Genomic DNA, 18,705 nt, shown 5'->3' on the forward strand with positions numbered 1-18,705 from the left:
CAAAGTTCTGTTTTTAAAAAATTAAATTGAATTATAATTAACAATGCTTTGAAAATTTAGCAACTCCAGCATACATATGTCAAAATAGGTAAAATAAGTATTTCCATAAAAATTATGTATTCCCTAAAATTTCCTTTTTAATATAAAATAAACAAATAGCTGTTTCCATGGAAACTGACTCAGAGATATGTCTAGAATCTAGCCTACTTCTCTTCAAGGCAGAATTTGATTTCTTCCTTAAGAAGAACAGAAGAAGGGCCGTGACTGAAAGTTTGGTCCTTTCCTGACCTCTCTCCAAGAGGAATTTTGGACTAGAATTATATTTCTCTGCCTCTTAAATATTACTGATCTAAGAGTATGATATATTCCAAATAAATGCCATTTCCCTGGTTACCCTTAAGGAAGAAAATCATCCTTAACTTACACTAAACCCCCTCAACTCTTCTTAAAAAGATTAAGTAACTTTTTCAAGTTTAGACAGATATTGATAAGAATCAGAATTGGAATCCAGAGCTTCTATCCCCCAATCCATTGTTTCTTTCACTGTCTCAAGTTTCCTCTCTAAGACTGGTGGATTTGGAGTTGGAGAGCTTGGGTTCAAATTCCATCCCTGATCCTCAACATTACTTTTCTTTTTCTTCATGAATAAAATTAAAAGGTGGATGCTTTCGTTCTCTTCTAGCTATAAACCCTGCATATAAATTATTTGCCAGTAGGTGGAGATATAAGGAAGCTTTCCATTTGCTGTCAAGAGAAAATGAAAGTAAGAATTGACAAAGTTGTTCTTTAGTTTCTCAAGACTGAACTTTGAAACATAGTAGATCTAGCTGCTCTCAAGAAGCTACAAGTCGGAGGAGAATGGTCACAGACTAAAAGGTCAGTTTTATCAAATAATGGTTCATTGATTTTATTCAAAAGAGCAACCAAGACAAATTGATGTAGAAGGAAGGAATTGAGAAATTTTAGCTAAGATAGAAGAGAATATGTAGGGGGCAATAATAACTGGTTTTGAGTTTGAGTAACTACGAAATGGAAGAATTAAACTGCTTATCTTGGCCTCAGATAGCAGAGGTTACAATAATTTAGGCTTAATGTAAAGAAAAACTTCCTTATGTTGTCCAAGAGTGGATTGAACTGTCTTGGAGGGTAATGAGTTTTGTTTTAATTCTGGAAGGGTCTCAAGAAAGGCTGGATGAGCATTTTTTTTAGAGAAGAATCCTGTTATAGTGTCAGCTGAGTTTGAAAGTACCAGTGAAGACCAATAAATATGTTGCTTTCTTCTAGCCTTATGTTCAGAAAGAAGGGGAAACTGGTCATAGAAAGGAAACCAAAAGATAAAGTGCCTTCAGTAGAAATGTAATTTTCAGGAGGCAGCAGAAGGTGGAAAGAATGTAAGAGGAAAAGATCTTGGATGAAAGGGAGTTTTTTAACAACAGAGAAGAGTTCAAGACGGAAGCATCTATAAGTTCAATTTAAGATGTGCTATTGATTATTGATTGGGAACTGTTATTGATTGCTCAAATTGTGTAGTTAGGAATAGTCCCAGCTATTAAGAGATTTAATAGCTGAGTTGAGTCAACTTTAAAATGTAAGATTAATGTAAGCTAATCATTTAGATATAATATACTCATGTAAGAAGATAATCTTACTAAGCATTTAGATGTAAGAATATATATGCATATATATGAGTGGCTATTTGTCAAAATCCACCCTTTTGAAATTCATTTTACAGACTAACCATTTTACAGATTAGCCAAGAGGATAGAATTTTCCTGCCTCACTGAGACTCTAGATCTTTTCAAGGGGACTGTCAAACCCCACTTTCAAAATCAGATGACAGCATGATCGACAGAAACTCCATCCAATCCAGTATTCGAACTGTCTGTGGTCCCACCTTAGATACCTCGATCCAACCCATTTTGCCCAGGAGTGGAAAGTTACAAATCACTGAAATTGGAATTTCCTTTTGTACACTCACTTCTCGGTTTATTTTTACCCTTCCTCCCCTTGTTTAAAATGTTTTTGATGTTGTCTCCAGCGCTGTTCCTTTTTTCCTATTATCAAAATCATGCTGAAGCTAATGTTCAGGGTCTCAGACCAAACTGAGAGTGTCTGCAGAAGCACTGTCTTTTGTGACTTGTGTGTCTCTTATTAAAGCCAATGTACTGAGAAGTTATGGTCTCCCTGACTTTTTCTTTACAGTATTGGGGGGAGGGGGAGAGTAGATGAAAAGAGAGAGAGGAAGAGTAGTGTGAGGTTTATTGAGGGGTGAGGAAATACTTCCTCTACTGTGGCAGAGCAACTGACTGACGATAGCTCCCACGCTGTCATGCCTAGGTCCCTTAGTCCTTATTCCCTTCTCCCTGCCTTCCAGGATAGACAGTCCCTGATCAATTTCCTGACCTGGGGATTGAGAATGCCTAGGATCAGTGTCAGCTTATGATCATCAGTCAATAGGCATTTATTAAATTCTCACTATGTTCCAGGTACTGCTAAGTACAGTATCACGAGTATATAAAGAAAGGAAGAAATGGTCCCTGACTTCAAGAGGGGAAGGCAGTTCCCACCTAAACTAGGCTGGCCTTCTTGCATGGTGACACTACACCCAACATGTTTTTACCGTATGCTACCTATTTGTTCATTTTGCTTTTAAGATCACCTGAAGCCTCTCCTCCCATTTGTTCCAGTTGTTCCCAGGAAGTAGGATGTTTAGCAATCTAATGTTAGCAATAATTTGTTATTTTCTTTGTATTAAGTTCATCCATTTTACCTGGGAATAGAGAGGGACATGAGACTCAAGTAAATCTGCCTTTCTCTCTTCCCTCTCTTAAATGGCAGCCACCCTATACATCCTATACAAAATTAATGACATTCTCATTGTGATTGGATTCAAATACACAATACATGCACTCATGTTTAGCTTCTAATTCACTGTATTCTAGGGTTCTCAAGCCCTTGTTACTTATTAATAGATGTTCCAACAAGCTTGTATGTACATGCTATAAATTATGACTGTAATAATTGATTTGCTAGTGACAAGCTGAATCACCCATTCCTATCATCAGAGATGATGTGTCCCTATGCCTACTCCATATTCCTCTCTTTCCCACAACAATCCAGTCTGGGCAACTACTGAACCCTATTATCTGTCTTTACACTCTTGTGGAATCACTTTTCTGTAATGATAATAAAAATAACTAAAATTTATATAGCACCTATGGTTAACAAAGCACTTTTCTTACAAAAACCTTGTGAAGTAGGTTGTTCCCCCATTTTATAGATGAGCAAACTGAGGCTCAGAAAGGTTAGGTGACTTTCTCAAGATCACACAACTAGTAATCATCAGTGCCTGAACTGAAATAGCTATCATCTGATGCCAAGTCCAGCATTTTTTTCTTTACACAACAAACATAATACAACTCCTCCTCCTGCTGCCAGTTAGTATCTCCACCCTCACCTATCTCCTATCATGAAGTCCCTCCTCCCCTTTTATTACAACTGTTCCCTGGGAACAATGGGCAGGGAAATAAGCCTGGATCAATGCTTCTGAAACAGCTGTATTTATTGCTATACCATAGCAGGGCCATAGTGGAGTCCACCCATATTGTCAGTTCTACAGTTAGACCACACTGTTGATTAAGTGGGCTTTTGTGGGCAAGCCTTAGAACCTAGCCACCATTAAGAACACTAGTTCTACAAGAAAATATCTTCAGAAATTCCCAACAAAAAAACTTGGAAGTGAACTTTTAGATCATAATGTGTTCATAAAATGAAAACAGACTATATAGGTAAGTGATAAATACTAGTAATAAAGCATATAGTGCTAATACTGGGGGGGGGGGGAGGGAACACAATTAGGATCTGTGATTGTGCTAGGAGAGGGAGTTCCTAATATATCCTTTCCCCACTGAAACAGATCCATAATTCTATGCACCTTATAGGCTTAGAGAGTTGAGGTTCTGTTAAGAACTAAAGTAGTTTGCCCAGTGTTACATAGCTAGTGCCAAAAACAGAATTTGAACTCAGGTTTTCCTGATTTCTAAATCAATCACAGAATAACAAATTATGACCATTTAAAGATTTTGGTGACCTCTAGACCAACCCATGCCCAAAAGGAATTCCCAATGTAACACCCCAGACAAGTCTCTCAACATACAAGGAGGTGAAACCTATCGCTTTTTGAGGTTGCCCTTTCCATTTTTGGATAGCTCTCGTTATTAGGAAGTATTTTCTAACATCAAATCTAAATTTGCCTCTTTATCACTTCCAAATTACTAATGATCTCTTTTTTTTTCTTTTTTTATTTATTTTTTCTTTTCTTTTTCTTTTAAACATTATTTTATTTGGTTATTTACAAACATTATTCATTGGAAACAATGATCATTATCTTTTCCTCCCCCTGCCCCCCTCCCCCCACCTCTCCCATAGCTGGCACACAATTCCACTGGGTTTCACATGTGTTCTTGGTTCAAACCCATTTCCATGTTGTTGGTATTTGCATTAGAGTGTTTATTCAGAGTCTCTCCTCAATCATGTCCCCTCAACCCCTGTAGTCAAGCAGTTGCTTTTCATCAGTGTTTTTACTCCCACAGTTTGTCCTCTGCTTGTGGATAGTGTTTTTTCTCCTAGATCCCTGCAGATTGTTCAGAGACATTGCCTTGTCCCTACTAATGATCTCTTAATTGTCAAATCTAATGGTCCTTTCTTAATCTTTACCCTTTTTTAACTCTGCGATTTTTATATTTTCAATCACTCCTTTTCCTTGATAACTTTATTCATACTAAGTTTTTGTGACAAAATTTTCTTGCTATCTACATATAGCTCCTCACTAGTTTCCTTTGCCAGATCTTCATCCAGGTCATACCTCCTAATCATGGATGTCCCCCAAGGCTCCCACCCAGGCCCTCTTCCCATCTCCCTCTACACAATATCACTTGTGATCTTATCAGTTCCCCTGGATTCAATTATCATTCTGTGCAGATGACTTGCAGATCTATTTATGCAATCCTAACCGATTTATTTTTAACTTTAGTCTTGTATGTTGGACATCTCAAACTCAACATGCTGTAGACACCCCAAACTCAGAATGTCCAAAGCTGAACTCATTGTCCTTCCCCTACCTTTCCTCCCTCTCTCTAACTTCCCTATTATGTTTGAGGACTCCACCATCCTTTTAATCACTCAGATTCACAATCTAGATGTTATCCTCAACTCCTCATTGTCTCTCATCAATCCATCTCCAATTCTAGCTCCACTCCAGTTCTTCCTTCCTTTAGCTGTTATTCTAATACTCCTAAAGTGCAGGTCTGACCCTCCCCTTCCCCCCATTCAACAACCCCAGCAGTTTTTTATTACCTCCAGGACCAAATATAAAATCTTCTATTTGGGTTATTATAAATTCCCTATTTCTTGGACCCTTCCTACCTTTCCAGTCTTCTTAGACATTACACAGCTCACATATTTCTGTAATACAATGACAGTCTCCTTGCTGTTTTCTCATACAAGACTTAGCTCCTGACTATTTTCACTGATGACCCCATGCCTTGAATTTCCCCCCTCTTCATCTCCACCTCCCTGGCTTCCTTCAAGTCTTAACTAATATGTTATCTCTTCATGAAACTTTTCTTCATGTCCCTTAATGCTAGTATCTTCCTCCTGAGGTTATCCTCAACTTGTCTTGTATATATCTTTGTATATAATTGTATACATGTAGTCTCCCCCATTTGTCTGTGATCTTGAAAATAAAGACTTTTGTGGACAGGTAGGTGGCTCAGTGGATTCAGAGTCAGGTCTAGAGGCAGGATGTCCTGAGTTCAAATTTGACCCAAATACTTCCTAGTTGTGAGAACCTGGGCAAGTCATTTACCCCCATTGTCTAGCCCTTACCATACTGAATTCAGCCTTGGAACCAACACACAGTATTGATTCTAAGACAAAAGTTAAGGGTTAAAAAAAAAAAGGGGATTCTTTTTGCCTCTCTGTTTTCCAAACTCTTAACAAAGTACATAGTAGGTATTTCATAAATGTTGTTGAGAGAGAATTAATGAATTCTAAATGCAAATTAAGGCATACTTTTTTTTTTACTTTCTATATTTCTTGCTTCTTTTGCACCATGGCTAATTTTGAAATATAATTTGCATGACTTATAGAGATAATTGATGCCATATTGCTAACCTTCTCAAAGGACAGATGAGAGACTGGAGGGTAAACTAAAAAAAAGTTTAATTAATGTTAAAAATAAGTTATTTTTTAAAATTAATACCTGCTGACTTTCTGGCTTCCAACCATTATTCTTTGATTCCATCTCCACAAAGTAGCACTTCTCTACTTGAAGATATGATACATCTTTTCTTATTCAAGTTAAGCATCCTCAATTCCTTCAAATGATCCTCATATAATGTGGGTACAAGGCTCTTCACTACACTCTCCTTTGTAGAGCCTAATATCAAATTGTGATTGCCAAACCTGAAAATGACACTCCAAATAAAATCCGATGAGAACACAGTAGGACTATCAACTCCTTTTCCTGAAGGCAAATGCAGTCCAAAATTGTATTCGTTTTTTTGGACTGTCATGTCATACTCATTTCTCATATTGAGCCTGTAGTCAATTAAAACCATTGATTGCTTTCAGAGAAGATGCTGCTATCTATGCCTTCCTTAACTTGTATTTGTAATATTGATTTCTTGTACCAAAGTAAATATCATCTCATTAGATTCAGCCCACGCAATCTAGAAACTAAGGTTTTCATTGATTATTCTAATTTTATTTTCAGCCACTCTTTCTTATATAAATTTATTATATAAGTATATATGTTATCATGTATTATATAAAATAGCATATTATATATTTCTCCTGGAACTCAAAAATGGGCTTAAGAAATTTTCATTGCAAAGACATTACTGTTTCTGGTAATTCTCCACATTGGAACTTTCCATAGTTTAAAAATAGCTAGAGAGACAGATTACAAAAAACTTTATGCGACCAGAGTTCAATCCTCGGACTCTGCAATTGTGTGTGTCTGGGCCCACTATTTCTCCTTGAACCCCCTGTTCCCTTGACTAAAGAGTGATTTAAAAAAAACACTTTATGCTTTAAAATTAAGTATACATATATTTGTGTGTTTAACAGGCTTAATTTTAAAGTCTAATTTTAATTTAAGATCTAACCCTTATTTATGTATATTATGCATATATACATATATACAATTTAGACCTTAAAGAAACTTCAGAGGTCAACTAACCTAATCCTCACATTTTAGAGATCAAGAAATGAAGTTCTATAGAAGTAAAGGGACTTGCAGAGTCATAATTATTACAAAGTATAAACATTTAGAAAACTTTTCCTTAGGCAAAATTCATAATGAAAAGATTTACTTGCATTCATATGATTTTGAGTTTCAAAAAATGTTTATTATGGTGAAAATTTAAAAGCCAGGGAAAACATCTTTCAAATCTTCCTAAAAGAAAAGAATAGAATATATTGTTGAGACATAATGCATTTGATGGTCTTTGTGTCTTCTCATTTTTTTCTCAACTGTTCTTTTTAGGTTAAGAGATGCCTGTAAGCCTAAGGAAAGAAATATCTGAAGAAGAATTCCATAGAAATTTTTCCAGTACAAAAGCATCCCACCAAACTTTGCTCTGCTTTGGTCTGAAAGAAGAAGACAAAACACTTTGGAAATTATGGGGCCATGCTTATAATAACCCAGGCCAATGTCATGCTGAAATCCTAGTTTTAAGGGAAATTGAGAACTATCTGATGACAAATATACCCAATGCTGCAAAGTACAGTATTACATGGTTTCTTTCCTATAGTCCCTGCCACTCATGTTGTGATAAAATAATCAATTTTTTCATGAACTCTCAAACTAAAATTGAATTTAACATCAAAGCAGCAAAGCCATATCAATTCAGTAATGATCAGAATCCAAAAGGCATAAAAATGCTCAATAAACTAGGAATTCTATTCAAGATGATGGAATATAGTGACTTTGAAGAATGTTTCTACTTATTTGTGGATCCTTGCACCAAGTTCACTGCATGGCCAGACCTAGAAGCGCAAAGTATAGCAAATATAACTTTATTGCATCATCTATTGGGCCAGGTATATTTCATATTAACCTTATTATAAAGAATATCAGAGAAAAATCAATAAGTAAATAGCATTGTGTGGAGAGATCTTTTTAGGTACTGTGGGAGAGATGGATGTTAAACCAAAAAAGAGCACCTCTGCCCTCCTGGGGCTCACAATCTAGTAAGAATGATTTTATATATACAAACGTTGTCCAAACCTGTGATTTCATCAGAATGAAGAACTCCCAAAGTGGAAACTCACACTATCAGTGTAGATCATTGACTCATCAGTTACTTATAATCTTGAGCTCTCTGGAGCACTATGGTTAGGTGAATTGATCATGATCACACATCTAGGATATGTCAGAGGCAGGGTTGAGCCAGGTTTTTTTTTTTTAATTTAATTTCATTTTAATTTCTATGCATTATTCCATGCTGCCTTTTATATATGTATATATATATATACATATACTCTGACACAAAAGAACATTTGAATCATATTTAGAGAGATGCAAAACAAATGCTGAAGAGGACTGAGGAGATAGAGGGGGCAATAGAAAGTATAGGAAAAGGGAAGCCTTCATGGAGATGGCATTTGGGTACCTGAAAGTCCTTGCTTGTGTCTCCCAACTTCTCACTAAATGTGAAGTTCAGTGTTAAAGTGGCCAAAACAATACTCCATCTCAGTTTTCTCTTTCTGGCTTGTCAACAGACACTGGTTGGCATTAAGAGAGTTATGTCAACCTAAAAGGAAATAAGAAGGTATTCTATAGGTCCTGCATGTGAAGGCTCTTTCAAATATCCATTCATGCTCCAAAACATCTCAAAAGAATGCTTTCAAATTTTATAAATGACAACCAGCTGGATGAAACCAATTGCCAAAGCCTTTGGCAGATGACACTGGAATTCATAATGATAGCAATAGGCTATATGTAGTCAGAGTTATACGACTGACTCTATAGGGAAAGAAAAGACTTAGAGAGGTGAACATGTCAGACAATTTGGATACAAGAGAAATCTAGAAGAGAACAAGTAAAAAGTAGAAATCAGTCTTCATATAAGAATAGTAAAGAAATCCTAAGAATTGGCCAAATTTCACAGGGAACAACAGGGAACGACTTATATGAACTGATGCAAAGTAAAGTAATCAGAATTAGAAGAACAGCTTACACTAGAATATCAATGTTATGAAAATGAACAATTTTAAGAATTTTCCTAAATTGATAATGAAACAAGCAGAACCAGAACAACTTACATAATAGCAATTTCAAAAAAACAAACAAAAAAAAACTTGAAAGCTGTAAGAACAATGCAATAACCATTACCATTGATGACTCCAGAGAACCAATGATGAAACATACTATCTATTATAGAGATGTGATGGATTCAAGGTACAGAATGATATACACACACAAATACATACACACACATATTTGTACATAATCATTGAAGGAATGTGTTTTGCTTGAATGCACATATTTGTTGCAAGAAATTATTTTTCCTTTTTATTCCAGTGGGGTAAAGAATGGAGTAAAGGGAGAGAAAATAGGCTTATGTTAATTTTTTAAGAGAGTGATGATGGAAGTGTTACAGATGTGGAATATTGTGTGTACTTTTATATAAGATCACAATATTATTAGTTTTCATTAACTCTTACCTTGTTGCAAGATGCCTCTCATGAAATGGGATTAATATATAAATGTATATAATATAAAAATAAAACAGTTCAACAAAAGATTAAAAAAATTCAAACTAAAGGGGAAGTATTAAAGGGCTTAAAATTATTTAAATGAGAAAAGAGAAGACTGAGGGGATAATTAATGAAAGGGTTTTTATAAAGGGGCTGGGAATTAGCCATTCTTCACTCTTTCAATTGGTATGCTTTTAAATTATATGTATTTCTTATCTATTTTAAATTTCTTCTTTCCAGGAGGACAACAGATTAGATATCCATTTATTTCCACCTGATGATTGTACTCCAGGTAAGTTGAACAAATTAACAAGCCATAATATGTAGTGTAGTGCATTTAAAAAAGAAAATGTACCTTAAAAGTAATAGGGAGTTACAATTCACTCAAGCTCAAGTGAAATTCTTGCCAGACATATTTGACATACATCTTGTTATGTATCTTCTAAGACGTATATCTTGTGTTCCTGAAGCCATATAGGTAGCAATGCTACTTCCTAAAGGCTACTCAATTAATGGAACTGGTACTATGTGTGAGGTTGGTAGAGCTTTTAAATACATATTGAATAAAAAATATTTCTGTTGAAAATGATATGAGCAGTGAACTCTCTTAATGAAAGCATTACTTATAGATTTTTAATTAATATTAATAAACGCATCCATCCCTGAAGAGTTTCAAAGGCACTATCAGCCAAAGGCTAAAATTATTCATGTAAAATTTCTTCTATAATTTAGAAAAGACGAGAAAGGAAACATATGCTTTAAACTGACAGTGACTGATGATACAACGAAGTGGTTTTTTTTCTTAAGGATCTTTACCTAAGAAAATGTTAGCACTTGCTTAGATACTTAATTGAGTCTATAATTTTAACTATGTGATCATTCCCTCCAATGGTGAAACTACTACTTTTCTGTGCCTTCTCATTTGATGTAATTCTAGTCCATATTCTACAATTCTCTGTAGAGCAAAGATCCTAATACTCTTGTATGTATCGTTGATTCTTTTGATAGTCTGGTGAAGCCCACGGATTCCTCACAACAATGTTTTTAAATGTATTAACTAAACCATGAAGAATATCAGTTCTATTGACATATTAAAAACCAAAGTCATGGACCCTAAAGTTACAAAACTTTGCTCAGAAGGATCCACCTCCTATACTGGATAGCTTTCTCTTAGTCTTTCCCCATTTTACACACTGAGGCTGTCTACTGTCTTTCATTCTTACTATGGGATATTTCCTTTCCAAGTGATATCTTTTAAGCCACTTATCAGTATTACCCATGATAGTACTCTGATCTTCACAAAACAGTTTACATATAATATCTCTTGTTCTCATTTACTCTTCTTCCACTCAAGTCATTGTTAGTAGCTGACTGAAACCTACTTCTACCCTTCCACATCTTTCAATTTCCCTTTGGAAAACAGGCAATTTTGACGTTTTCAAGATCAAAGTGCTCGCTGATTCACAAATTTATAGCCCCACCAGAAGATTTTAAATAATAGAGGTAACAGAAGTATTGAGTGGTCCACTAATGTGACTCCAATTAGATATACAAATTATGTCTAAACTAAAATCTCAACCCTGTTTTTCTAAAATCATTAGGGAAGTAGAACTTTACATTGAGTCTTTTCTTATACTTGCACTATTAAGACAAACTATTTGTTTGAAATAAGTTATAACTTTATTAAAGTCACCAGAACTGCAAGTGTAAGATAAATTGTTTAAATTCCCACAAGCATATTGAAACAGACAGTCCTAAGTGGTATTGATATTTGAAGCATGAATTTTCCTTCTAAATAGAAAATGGCTAAAAGTCAATTCCAGTGTGTTCACAACACAAATGTCTTAGTTGCTTTGCTTAAAGAGTATGATATTTAGAGTCACACATGATTAGAAAAGTTTCATTTGTTGCACCACCATTTTTTCAGTCATGTCCAACTATTTGTGACTCCATTTGGGATTTTCTTGGCAAAGATACTGGAGTTGTTGGCCATTTCCTTCTCCAGATCATTTTACAGATGAGGAAACTAAAGTAAAAAGGATCGAGTGACTAATCCAAAGTCACCCAGTTAGTAAGTATCTGAGCCCAGGTTTGAACTCGGGAAGATAAGTCTTCCTGATTCCAGGCTTGGCGCTCCATACATTGTGCCATCTAATTGTCCAAAAGTCACATGAGTTTGTTCTAATTTTAAACAGAGAGATTAGGTTGCTTAGTAGATAGAATGTTGGACCTGGAGTTAAGAAAACCCAAGTTCAAATGCTTCTTCAGACACTTACTAATTGTGCAAGTCTACTCAAGTCACCTAATCACTATCTGCCTCAGTTTCCTCATCTATAAAATGCAGGTGATAATAATAGCACATACTTCTCTGGGTTTTAGTGAAGATAAAATGAAGTAATAGTTACAAAGCACTTTGGGAAGTTTGAATATATAATAAAATATATAATATACAATATATAACATATATAAAATATAAACTAAAACATAATATAATTTATATAAAACATAATATATAAAGTATATAATTTATATAAAATAAAACAATATACAAAATAAATATATGAGATATATTTATATATAAATAAAATAAAAACTATAATATACAAAATTCATAATTTATATAGAATATATAATAAAACATTATATAAATATGTTATATAAAATATAATTTATAAAATAGACAATTTACATAAAAATAACATAAAACACATAATATACAAAATATATAATTTATATAAAATATAAACTAAAACATATATAATGTAATATGAAATTATATATCATTCAAGTGAGATGTTTATAAGGAGGAGGAACCATCTTCTTAAAACACATTATATAAAAATGACTATAACTATGATCAATGAATTAATTAACAAATATCTCTAGAAGACTCAGCAGAAACTTAAACCAAACTGCTAGCCCTGTGAATAATTAGTAATGCTTGAAAACAATAAAGCTTCATTTTGAAAACCTATCCTAGATTCCAGTCTCTAAATTAGCAAGGTTTCACAGGGTAACAGAATGCAGCAAACTGCAGAACTGGGAGATTTCACTTACGATCCACCTCTGAGCAGCCATCAGATAAAAACTAGCTGTTGTCATGATTTCTTTTATCATGACAACACCCATACCTGGAAACAATTTGATGGAATAATAAAAATCCCTGGATCTGCCCTGGGAGCAGCTATGTTCTGCTATTGGGGAAGGAGGGACAGAGACACAAAATTACTTCAGTTGCCTTTGAAAGCCCAGGGAAGATCTGGCCTGACCTATCTTTCCTCCTGGATGCCCTGAGCTATCTTTGAAATGGGGTCTGTGCTGGGACTGCTGTGTCCTCAAAAACCCAGAGCTAACCCAGCCATCCCCAAAATAGGTAGCTATTTGGCCTCCTCCTCCTCCTCCCTCCACTCCCAACATACAGAAGGGGCAGTTTGACACGTTTGAAAACAGGATGTGTTAGACTTGCCAAAAGCAGAAGGACACAGGGTCCTTGGCAGGATGATTTATTTAACTGAACTGCATCAGAGCCGTTCTTACACAGGTTAAGGAAGGGAAGCAGCTATGCCGGTGCCTCTCCTCCCAGAGGACCACAGCACCCAGGAACTCTTCAACAGGGTCAGCCTTTCTGTCCTGATAAGTCTTCTGTGGCAGAGTGGCCTCCCACACTCTGTCTTCTTATACACTGGACCCAGGGAGATATGCCTATCAGGACGGGTTCTTGTATGCATTATTGCTGTATCCAGTATTTGTGCTTAACTATTTTTCTTTGTACAAGGGAAATTTCCAAGAAAAGGAGAGAGGATGGATGGGGTGATGGTGAAAAGATTTTGAAACAGACAGAAAAGGCACTGATAAATACATTTTAAAATAATAAAGGGGCACCTTACCACTCTTCTGTCTTGGAACCAATACACAGTATTGATTCTAAGATGGAAGGGAAGGGTTTATTAAAAAATTAATTAAAAAAAATAAATAAAGGGGCAGCTAGATAGCACAGTAGATAGAATGCCTAACCTAAAGTTGGGAGGATTTAGGTTCAAGTCTGACCTCGGACACTTCCTAGCTGGGTGACCCTGAGCAAGTCACTTAACTCCCATTGTCTAGCCTTCACCACTCTTCTGCCTTGGAACCAATATTCAGTTTCAATTCTAAGGCAGAAGTTAAATTTTTTAAAAGATGAGTGTTCTATCCTTAGGGGAATGGGCCCTCTTCTCCTAGTCACAGTAAAGAAACAAATTATAGACTACCTTAAAATCCTTAAAGATCAGCTAATCCTATCTACTCATTTTATACATGAAGAAGCGGAGACCCTAAGATGTCAAATGATTTGCCTGAGGTCTCATTACCAATTAATGACAGGGCTGTGTCTAATATAAGCTTGTGTTTCCACAAGTCCCACCCAGTTTAGTGTCCTTCAGTCACTGGGTCCCACGCCATTTGATAGCAGTCTTTGTCCTTCTCCATCTGTTTGTTTGGCTAGCTGGTTGGCTGGCTTTCTTTAGGTAACATAGATTTTCTCCAATTAGAAGTTTTAAAAAAAGAAACAAAACTGTGGCAACGACTACAGTTTTATTTTAACTTTGTAACTGAAGGATTGGAGTGAGATAATAGTTATATTCACAAAAAATAATTCATTTTAAAATAATTATCATCATTGCCTTTGTTATTGTTATTTATTAAGAATAGCTAATGCATTCTCCCAGAAATCTCATGATCTTGATCCTCTTGATACAGCTAATTAAGTGTCAGAAGCAGGATTCAATTAAGCAGTCAAAATCTGTTCAGTGCCTCCTATGTGCTGGCCAGTGGACTAAGCACTAAAGAACAAAGACCAAAGCAGAATAGTCCCTACCCTTAAGGTGCGCAAACTCTAATGAGATTGGATTTCAAATCTCCTGAATCCCATGCCCAAATTTTTTTCCTTTATGTGACTATTCCAAGGGAGACTTTTCTGGAGCCTTTGCAACAAAATAGAACATACACTAAGTATCTCCAATGTGCCAGCCAGGCACTGGGTTCAAGACTTTCAAAGACTAAAATTAAACAGCTCCTACACTCAAGGTGTTTACACACACTTCTACCCACTTCACCATCTAACATATTAGCCCACTTGCTATTCTTCCCACAGGATGCCCCACATCATGTTCTCCTTCATCCCATCAGCCTCTGAGTACACCTAGCTTCCTTCAAGACTGATACCATGATTTTCTGTTCCATTATTTCATTTGTGCCCAACTCTTCATGACTCCATTTGGGTTTTTCTTGGCAAAGATACCAAGTGGTTTGCCATTTCCTTCTCCAACCCATTTTACAGATTAGGAAATTGAGGCAAACAGGGTTAAGTGGATTGACCAGGGTCACTCAGCTAGTAAGTGTCTGAGCCCAGATTTGAATTCAGGGAAATGAGTCTGCCTGATTTCAGGCTTGGTATTCTATCCCTTGCTTGATAAAATGCTACTTTTTGCAGGTCTTTCCTTTCTCCAGCTAAGGCTTTCTTTCCCACTAATGTTTTCTTTTATTTCTTCTGTATGTAAATATAGATGTAGGCATAGATATAGCTATAGCAATAGATATAGCAATAGATATAGATATAGCAATAGATATAGATATAGATATAGCAATAGATATAGATGTAGATGTAGATATAGATATAGATATAGATATAGATATAGATGATATAGATATAGATGTAGATGTAGATATAGATACAGCTTTTAAGTACATGTTGTTCCCCTCTCCCCACACTAACACTTGAGGGCAAGAACTTTTTTTTTCACTTCCATTGTAATCCCAGTGCTTAGCACAAGGTCTGCCATATAGTAGCATTTAATAAATGTTTGTTGATTGATTACTAAAGTAGACCACAAATACACATATAAATATATACAAAACAAATGGCAGGAATGAGGACAGAACCACAGCTAGAAAGACAAGGGATGACCTCTAGTAGTAAGAGATGGCATTTGGGCTTAATTTTAAAGGAAACCAAGGATTTTAAGAGGTAGAATGGGCAGGTACGTGGCACAGTGGATGGAGGGGCAGATCTGGAATCAGGAAGACTCATCTTCATGAGTTCAAATCTAGTCTCAGACACTTACTGGCTGAATGACCCCAGGCAAGTCAGTTAACCCTGTTTTCCTCAGTTTCCTCATCTGTAAAAAAAAACTGGAAAAGGAAGTAGTCAAGCACTGCAGTCACTTTGCCACAAAAACTGCAAATGGGGTCATGAAGAATGACACAAATGAAAACTGACTCAACAACAACAACAACAAAATCATTAGGAAGGAGTGCATTCTAGACTTTGGGGTCTACCTATAGAGAATGAAATGGAGAGGGGAAATAAAATGGTTTGTGTGAGGAACAGAATGAAGACAATTAGGTTAGACTATATAGAATTACATGAAGGGAAGGAATATATAACAAGCCCAGGAATCCCCAAAAGATTTAATTGTAGCATGGTATCACTTGTAATACCACCCTGGGCATGGATTTAAAGCATGACATCTGAATGAAGCTCCAATGAGACTTCTGAAGAGCAAAGAAAATAGATGCTTTAATTTTAGCATTTAAATAATGAAGGATGGTAATGATGGAATAAAGTAGGTATTTAAGGGGGGGGGGACTTAAATCAATGATATCCTTAGGTATATTCTCTTCCACAGAAAACAACATGGCCAAAGGAAGAAAAAAATATTATGTATTCAACCTCTTCTAATAGTAGATTGTTATTAGGGAGTGGTTCAGAAAAGATGGGTTTCCCCAAGAAAACATGACTTATCCTACAATAAAAATGTTTCTCACCAGCTATTCATAACTAGTCAACCTGGTTTTATTGTATTGTATATATTCCAAGAAATCCAAAAGAGAAGGCGAACATCAAGGTTATCCATTTGAGCTAGAGATTTAGCCTCCCTAGTCCCTAGTGTCTGTCTTTATTTAATGATGCTTGAGCTGCGAAAAGCAAATGCCTTTTAGTAAGATGAAAGGGCAAATATCTCCTTTCAACCATTCTTACTTTTTGATGGTATGGGTAGTAATTTTATTTTTTCAGATTTTATCATATCTTTAAAATTTTTTAATTATGCACATACATACAACCTACTTCAAATACATGTCCCTAAAATAGGTACTTAGCTGGCACTTAGTAGTAGCCTAACTAGATTGGAATTAGGGTTATACTTTATTTAGACCTGCACAGTATATACTGAGCAGTGTTGGAATTTTTTAAAAATAACTCTCAAAGTTCTAAATTCAAATTAGATCAAAATACTTTACTGCACCTGTGATCTCATTGATGGCATCACTCCCTTCAGAGATAAAAATCATAGCACATTTAAGTCCATACTTTCAGATATGATATGTTACTTGTAAAAGTCTTTCTATAAATATTCCATAGAGGACACACCTGATACTCTTAAGATCATCCTCTAGGAACTGGAGAATTATTAAATTATTCAAATATTTTGAGAAGTGGTCTAAAAGATTCAATCAAGGACTTATATGATCAGAAAAAAAGGTAAGTTGGTCATGGAGTAAAAGTGAGACATGATGGATAGTTGCACCAATCGAAGTAACCAAGGCAATATTGACTAATTGATCTGGTCACCTTATTTCCATTTTTTGTTTTAGAGTAAATGAACCTATGCACATTAGTTCAGTTAGAAATCCAGGGCCAAACGACTTTGGATCCAGTGACTATCACTGTCTAATAATGTTCCTGGAGCAGGCTATTCAGAGAAAAAGGAAGTTCTGTTTGAAAAGAGCAAAAAATGATTTTGAATATGCTAGATTTTTACTTGAGAATATGGATAAGATTATACTAATCACTTTTTAAAAATCCATTCCAGTTCATGCTAGATCAGCATCTCATTTTGAAGATCAAGTACTGGTTGACAAGATTCCACCAGAAGATCCTAACAAGACACCATATAAGAAAGATGAGTTTTTAGACATAAAAGCTCCACAGAAAACGTGTTTTCTGTCAAGAACAAGAGAACATGGGAAAGATGTCAAAAGGAAACTCTTTTGAAACAAATGGAGCTACAATCTTTTTTTTTTTATTTTCCCCAAACACTATAAATGTATCACTTAATGTTTTTAATATTTTTAATCAGTTTTATACTCTATTTGTAACTATATTGTTTCCTCACTTGGTTGGTTATATTTAATGATTTAGTTTGAAATTGTGGCAATCAAGAGGATTACGGGATTCCCTAACTTTGAAATACACTTTGATCAAGTTTTCTCATCCAACTTATCATACTCCAACTACTCATCCTGCCTAATCTTGGAAATGTTCCTTTCTTCTTTTTATCCTAGATAAATCAATTATGTAGAAAAAGATATATACACATATATATCATATCATATTATATATAAAATAGAATTTTAAAACACTTTGTAAATCTTAATGCATTATGTTATCCAATAAAAATAATTCTAATAATTAATTCTAATTTTTCTAGTACTACTTATATAAAAATGATACGGCTTTGCAGCCAGTACAACATGGATTCAAATCCCACCTCTAACACCTACTATCTATGTGATCCTGGGCAAATCAATTAACTAAATATTCTTTTTTGTTTTAACCCTTACCGTCTGTCTTGATATCAATTCTAAGACAGAAACTAAGTCAAGGACTAGGCAATTGGACCTAAGTGACTTACCCAAGGTCACATAGCTTATATTTCCTATGTGGTCTAGATAAGATTCTCCAGGTAGTTGGTGACTAATATAATAATTCGCCATCCTTGAATTTGCTTTAGACTCTGAATGATTTATTTGTAACACAATTGAAAAACAAGTCCTTGTTTGAGAAATCCTATTGGTGAATTTAGTAATGATTGCTTAGGTTTAGAATGCTCTACAGTACTTTGCTTATGACTGGATAACTGGTTTAGGGCTGTGACTTTTGCTGACTCATGGTACTAAAAAAAA

General features: G+C 35.2%; 1 protein-coding gene across 1 annotated transcript; it reads left to right on the plus strand.

Moving 5' to 3' along the window:
• Positions 1–764: 764 nt before the first annotated feature.
• Positions 765–18,221, plus strand: LOC103099360 (single-stranded DNA cytosine deaminase-like). Its single transcript, XM_007501374.3, has 4 exons — positions 765–876; positions 7,550–8,106; positions 10,006–10,057; positions 17,613–18,221. The coding sequence occupies exons 2-4, from the start codon at positions 7,558–7,560 to the stop codon at positions 17,792–17,794; spliced, it is 783 nt and encodes a 260-aa protein (XP_007501436.2). The 5' UTR covers positions 765–876; positions 7,550–7,557; the 3' UTR covers positions 17,795–18,221.
• Positions 18,222–18,705: the final 484 nt, after the last annotated feature.

The sequence above is a fragment of the Monodelphis domestica genome, chromosome 8 (assembly GCF_027887165.1).
Source record: "Monodelphis domestica isolate mMonDom1 chromosome 8, mMonDom1.pri, whole genome shotgun sequence".
NCBI lineage: Eukaryota > Metazoa > Chordata > Mammalia > Didelphimorphia > Didelphidae > Monodelphis > Monodelphis domestica.